Genomic DNA, 7,500 nt, shown 5'->3' with positions numbered 1-7,500 from the left:
ATTAAGATATGTGAACATGTTTATGATTTTGTAAGTAATTTCCTGTAACCAGATATGAATCAGCACCGGTGTGCTTAGCCGTCACTGTGATGTGGATTGCCCTCGCTAATCTCAACAGCCAGTTCCCGTAGCACCACAGCGGTGTGTAATTACAGGCTAGATGTACATGTTTACACCGAGCCCATAAACCTGGACTGCTCGGAGAGCTCAAATGCCACCATGACATCATCGCCGGCCGCTCCATTGTTGCGTCCGTCATTGTTATTTCCCATGTTTGGGGGTCGGCCGCAGTATGCCAGGGGTGAGCAGGAGTCACACGAGAGCCGCTTAGTCATGACTAAGTCAGCAGAGTGTGCCGTACACCTTCTCCTTCTCCCCTCCCCCATGTCTCTCTCTCTCTCTCTCTCTCTCTCTCTCTCTCTCTCTCTCTCTCTCTCTCTCCCTCTCTTCCCCCCCACAGACGCCACCAATAACAGGATGTTAATGCTGGATGGAATGCCTGCAGTCAGAGTCAAAGCAGAACCTCTGGAATCTGAACAAGGGGTAAGAGAGCAGTTGTTTTTCAGACAATCTGACCCCCACACACACACACACTCTCTCTCTCTCTCTCCATTCTGCACACTCACACACACACCCACCCAGTCAACGACACACACACATGTACACACAGACATGCAAACTCACATACACACACTCACACGCCGCTCTCCTCCTTACACTGCACACACATACACCCACCCACCCACTCATACAGATGCACATGCACACACAAACACACACAAACACACACACACACACACACACACACACACACACACACACACACACACACACACACACACACACACACACACACACACACACACACACACACACACACACACACACACATACACACACACACACACACACACACACACACACACACACACACACACACACACACACACACTCACACACATACACACACACACACACACACACGGTCCAACAAACCAACCAACCCCTTCCTCCTCTCCCCATCACCCCCACCCCTGCGATACCCCTAATTACTCCCAGGCTTGGAGGGCTGAGGCTGGGAGCTCTGCCCTGGGAGAGGGGAGAGGGGAGAGGGGAGAGGGGCTGCGGAGAGCCACAGCTGGAGCAGGAATGCTCACAGGGCCTCCAGACGTGCAGGCCACTGCAGCCAGGACCGCCATCTTGGCAGGGCAAAGGCACAGATGCACAGAGAGAGAGAGAGAGAGAGAGAGAGAAAAGGGGGAGGGGGATGAAGAGAGAGAAAGACTTAGTTTCTCTCTTTTTTCTCATTCGTAATGTTCTCTTTACTTCTGTTTCAACCCTTCTTAGTTTCATACCTCCCTCTCACTTTCCTTCACTCCCTCTCTCCCTCTCTCTCCCTCACCCTCTCTCTCTCTCTCTCTGTCCCTCTCTCTCCCTCTCTCCCTCACCCTCTCTCTCTCTCTCTCTGTCCCTCTCTCCTCTCCCTCTCTCCCTCTCTCCCTCACCCTCTCTCTGTTCATGGTTCTGTTTGCCTCATGCAGCCCTCCTCCTTTCATCTCATGTTTTCCACCAGAGGGACCACACCTATGTGTGTAATAAACAGGCCTTATTCTGCATATTAGTCACAGTTTCTGTTATCTGTTTACGAGGAATTTGCTTGAAATGAGTTGCTACCCAAGTTTTCTACTCAAGAATGGCTCGAAATTTCCAACAGGCGAGCTATTCACAGAGGGTGCAATGGTAAGGCAATGGAGTTCACAATGGCACAAGGGCCAATCACACGCTACACGCACAAGAGGGTCTGTTTCGCTCACTCGCCTCCATCACACTCACTCGTATCACTTAGTAAATATTTGCGGTGGCATCTGTTTGCTTAAAATCATATTACAGTTGTAAGTGATGATAAGAAGCAGCAGCTGGCTGGCGGGCTAATAACTTCACACATTGTGAGCGAGTTGGGCTTGAGCGGTATTGATGGGCCTGTCTGCGCACTGCTTCCCCTTTCCCTGATCCCTCTCCCTCCCGATGAGGAAGTGCAGTCTCCTGCCTAATGGGTCTCGATCGGAGGCAGTTATCCATATGTGTAGCAGTCGTTGTCTCAAAACAGCAGGAAGTGTGCAGCCCACACAACAGTCTCTCTTTGAAGTGCATCACGACAGGGTTTTTTTTGTCTTTTTCCCCCTGTTCAGACAACACACGGCCACGCGTACCCAGACATATGCAGACAACAACAAACGTGGTCTTGATTTGGGGTGGCCAGGGGCCAGGGGCTTGCCGGAAAAGGCCTTGCCTCCCGTCGGAAGGGTTTCACCCAACCCATAAGGTTTGGAAAATAAGCCCTGGCCAGGCAGCAGTGTCCCCAAATAAACAGAAGAGAAGAGAAGCATCAGGCCGGCAAAGGGCAAGGGGTAGGGCTGGAAGGAAGCACTGGAGCAGAGAGGGTGTGTGCAAAAGCGAGAGTGGGGGTGGGTGAGGTTAGGAAACATTTGCTCTGTGTGTGTGTGTGTGTGTGTGTGTGTGTGTGTGTGTGTGTGTGTGTGTGTGTGTGTGTGTGTGTGTGTATACGTGTGAGTGTTTTTTCCACTGAAATGACATTAAAACTAAGAGGGCCACTTCATATGCAAATGCAGTTACTGGGGTGTGCTGTTTGGTCCCTGTAACGCCCTGAGCATCTCTCTCAATTTAGTTTTTTTTTTTTTTTTTGCATGAGAACAATTAGCTGTGGATGAAGCTTTCCTGCCCTCCATTACTGTGCACATTGAAGGCCTTAGTTCTTTGGAGTATCTAAAACTATCAGGCCTGTTTCTATCATGTGTTCTGTCATGTACATTTTTTTACGCACCTCGCTTTTTTCCCTGAACAGCATAAAATTAGTTTGTTGTTTTGTTGGTTGAGGTTCTTCACCCTAGTGAGTGCAGCAATGTGTGTGTGGGAACACCAGAGGAAATAGAAAAAAATAAGAATGCTAAGCTCAGTGAGCCTTAGTGAGCTTAAGCAGGAAAGGGGGGTGGGGGGTGGGGGTAGGCGACACAGGGAGGAATGAACAGATTTCTGTTGGAAGGAGATGCTCCTCAGGGGGATAGAAAGCCTGCGGCGAGTCTGCCTCCAGGCGACACACAGCACTACTGTCCTATATACACAACACAAACAACACAAAACACACATGCAGCAGAGCTTCTTAATCTTACCCTAAAGGATACATCACAGGGAATGGAAAGGATGGAGAGTGAATGTGTTGTGTCTCTCTCCTTCTCTCCCTTCTCTTTCCTGTATCCCTCTCTCTCTCTCTCTCCCTCTCTCTCTATCTCTCTCCCTCTGTCTCTTCCTCGTTCCTCGTCCCTGCCTTGCTCTCCTGCATGAAGCACTTGAGGTCTCTCTCTTCCGTGGCGCTTCTGAGGGGTGATTTGCTCGGAGGAGCAGGGATTCTGTTTGGTGTTAGACAAAGCCTGCGGATAAACGCCCTGCGAAGCCAGCCACCCTGGGAGATCCATCCAGCCCTGGCTCTCCTGAACAGCACAGCTTTTTGTGCTCACACACGCACATAGCCGCCACCGCAGCCGCCGCTGGAGAACGTGGCCATTGTCTTCCCTATCTGTTAGAGAGGAAACTCACATCTCCTTCAAAACAAACAGGCCTACACGTAGCAAACATACCAATTGTTTGCTGTTATTCGTAGGGGGGAAACAGATACGCTCAACAAAGCTTGGTGGTTCTGGTTTAGAATTGTGTATTAAAATGGCATAATAATTTGGAAAAACATAAAATTGTTACAGCCACCTCTCCCTTCCCGTTACACCTATTAGACACCCACTAATCGACAGCTCTGCACATTAGTTAGTACAACATTAGTCGTGATTACCAGCATAATTTAGTATTTTGGACTGCAGGAAGTGACTTTGCCCTAGAGGCAGTAAGAGTGAAATATTCTATCTGATGTAGATCCACCCTGTCTAACTGAAAGACTGAACTAAACAGGTCATGAATGGATCATCATTAGTCCCTTTGTCAATATTTTAAATGAAGTGCAGTGTGTCTCATTGTGGAGTCCTCTTCTTCTCAGTCTATTCAGGTGGTTTGTTTGGCAGACAAATCAGCGTTAGTCAGGGTTTTTATTCCAAGTCATCAGTATGGCATTGTAAGGTTGACCCCTGAGGTTGGAGAGTCCTGAACTGTGACAGCGCCCTTTGACCCCAATGTGGACCTCGCCCAGGGTCACGAGGTCACATGGCCTTGCTGTCGGCAGCAGACTTGTTTTGTTCGGAACGGAGCAGGGCTAGCCGCGGTGCTGATTTGTTATGTGCGCCTCGTCTGCTGAATCACGGGGCAGTAACAGTTCCTGTAGGCTCGAAAATGACTACACAAGTCTGGATTAAAATAGTCCCTCCAAAAAAAAAGGGAAAAAAAGAGAAAACAAGGAGAGCAAGGGAAGAAAAAAAAACAAGTAATTTGCTGCACTGGCCCATTCAAACCGCATTACCGGCTCACAAAGAAATGTGAGGCAGTAAACACAGCGAACGCTGAATCTGCTGGAAGAAGAAGCAAAAAAAAGGAGCAAAAAAAAAATCTGGATTCTTGACGTTTCCCGCATCTGCTGCACCAGAGTCTGAGCAACTCCCTGCCCATTCAGTCCCCCCAGCCCCACCATGTGCTCACATAATGGGCTGCTCTGTCATGATTAGTGGCCTGTCCAGCAGCTCTCATCTCCCTCTGATGCCCTCACTGTGTCTCAGCCAGAGCAGCCGTTCAGTCATCGCCCTCCCTCATCACCCTCCTATCCCTCTCTCTCTCTCTCTCTCTCTCTCTCTCTCTCTCTCTCACTCTGCCTCACCCTCCTGTTCCTCTTTCTCTCTTTCTCTCTCTCTCTCTCTCACTCTGCCCTCACTCTCCTGTTCCTCTCTCTCTCTCTCTCCCTCCCTCCTCTTTCTCTGGCCCCCCCCCCTTTCTCTCACACCCTGTCTCTACCATGCCTACCCTAGCTCCTAAAACCCACAGTGTGTCTGAGGAGGAACCCCTTCTCCATGCGGTGGTTAGTTTATAGAGTGTAAGACACGCTGTGCTGTGCTGTGCTGTGCTGCGCTGCACTGCTGTCGGTGTGTGTACACTGTCTGTTGTCTCAGGGGGAGAATGTGGGGGCCATATTTGGGCCACTCTGAAACTTGCAATCTTGGGCTACGTGCAGTGAAATGCTAGACAACAGTACTCATGGCCTTGTGTGTGTTGTTTGTTTATGTGTGTGTGTGTGTGTGTGTGTGTGTGTGTGTGTGTGTGTGTGTGCGTTGGCATGTGTGTATGCGTGGGTGTGTGTGTGTGTGTGTGGACCTGTGTCCTTTTAAATTGTTTCATGAGTGGGGATGGGCCAAAGTTATGGCTTGAATGCTTATTGTAGCACCTTTTAGTATGACCTTGGGCCAAAGTACTTCTATAAAACGTTGAGTAGGAGAGGCTCCTGGGATGCACCACACACACACACACACACACACACACACACACACACACACACACACACACACACACACACACACACACAGACACACACACAAACACACACACACACACCACACCACACAAACACAAGCCAAGAATACAAGCGCACACACAAACACAAGCCAAGCACACAAGAGCACACCTACACACACCATGCACAGAAGTACACACACAGACACACACCACATTCACAACTACACACACAGACACACAGACACTTACACAGATAAAGAGAGAGACATGCAGTGACACTCAGCACAGACACATTCACAATGAGAAAACCACACACATACTGACAAACACACACACACACACACACACACACACACACACAAACACACACACACACACACACACACACACACACACACACACACACACACACACACACACACAAACACACAAACACTCACACACACACACACACACACACACAGAGGTGAGCCACCACCATGGTCCAGGGAGGCTCATGCCAATGGGAAAGCGGGTCAGGAAATTGGGCCCATATGATGTTTTTCCAGCATCAGTGGAGAGCTTAAGCACAGATATGACTGGAGCCGCGAGGCGTGCAGCCCCTCAGGGACTGATGAGAAGCAGCAGGGACACACACACACACACACACACACACACACACACACACACACACACACACACACACACACACACACACACACACACACACACACATTCAAAACACCCACCCACACACACACACACACACACACAAAACACACACACACACACACACACACACACACACACACACACACACACACACACACACACACACACACACTGTGCTGCCGCAGTACTTCCTGTTCTCTCCATGTTCCTCTTCCAATCACATCCCCTCTGCACACAAACATCCACTATCTCAGCTCCTCACGCACAGCCCTCACCCATAAGTCACCCATTCATACTGTATGTGGGCCTCATTAGAAGTTCTGCCTCTGTAGGATTTCAATTGTGAAGACACACGCACGCACGCACGCACGCACGCACACACACACACACACACACACACACACACACACTGTCACTATCTAATATGTTCAACAATGAACCACTAACATGCTGATCAGACACCCTCTCTCTTGTCTAACCTGTCATGCTGTATTCCTCTCTCTCTCTCTCTCCCTCTCTCTCTCTCTCTCTCTCTCTCTCTCCCTCTCTCTCCCCCAGTCTCCTAAAGTGCGCAGCTACCCTGATATGGAGGCGGTTCCCCTCCTGCTGAGTAAAGTGAAGTCCGAGCCGCCCGAAGACCTGCTCTCCTCTGACCACTTTCAGACCCAGACGGAGCCCGTGGACCTGTCCATCAACAAGCCCCGCCCGTCCCCACCCTCCGCCACAGCCTCGCCTGTCGCCTCGGCCTTCTCGCCATCCTCTTCTTCATCGTCCTCGTCTTCGTCTTCGTCGTCGCCGTCTGTCATCACCTCCACCGGCGGCATGCCCTCGGTGCTCACGCCGGGCCCCCTGGTGGCGTCCCCGCCGTCGGGCGGTGGCGGAGGGGGCATGAGGGGGCAGCAGTTTTTGCACATCATCCACCCGGTGCCCCCACCAGCCTCCAGCCCTGGCAAGATGCCGCACGGCCACGGCCACGGGCACAGCCACGTGCACCGCATTCCCGTGGTGGTCCAGTCGGTGCCGCTCATGTACACGACCGTGCGCTCGCCTGCCAGCCTCAACTCCACCATCATGCTGCCACTGCTGGACGACAACAAGAGCCACATCAAAGGTGAGAGGGAGGGATGGAGAGAGGAAAGGGTGGAGAGAGTGAGGGAGGGAGGGAGAGAGAGAGGGAGGAGGGTAAGGAGGATTTATATGTGGTCATTCCTGAGATACAGCTTGCATGGCAGTAGGCTGTTGTATTGAGTTTTTATCAGTCTGTGCTAGCTGTGTAATGGTACATGTAATTGTTCCAAAGTGTCAACTGCACCTTCTGTGTACCAGTACCACCCCAGTGTGGTTACATTGGTGTGGTTAACACCTCACCTTAGTCAGTTCAGCTACACAGAG

At 50.7% G+C, this 7,500-nt stretch overlaps 1 protein-coding gene across 2 annotated transcripts in view; it reads left to right on the top strand.

The window, feature by feature from the left end:
• The window catches only part of klf12b (Kruppel-like factor 12b), a 55,885-nt gene that overhangs the window by 21,514 nt on the left and 26,871 nt on the right, over nt 1–7,500 (top strand). The window contains exons 2-3 of one of the 2 annotated variants that reach the window (XM_048238934.1): nt 461–543; nt 6,667–7,219. In XM_048238934.1, the coding sequence (XP_048094891.1) occupies nt 478–543; nt 6,667–7,219 (619 nt within the window). In that variant the 5' untranslated portion in view covers nt 461–477. The remainder of the gene's footprint in view (nt 1–460; nt 544–6,666; nt 7,220–7,500) is intronic. The other variant, XM_048238935.1, reaches the window with a different exon arrangement.

Source organism: Alosa alosa, chromosome 3 (genome assembly GCF_017589495.1).
Source record: "Alosa alosa isolate M-15738 ecotype Scorff River chromosome 3, AALO_Geno_1.1, whole genome shotgun sequence".
Classification (NCBI taxonomy): Eukaryota; Metazoa; Chordata; class Actinopteri; order Clupeiformes; family Clupeidae; genus Alosa; species Alosa alosa.
Note: the sequence above shows the minus strand (reverse complement) of the source record. Positions and strands in the feature narration are given on the sequence as shown.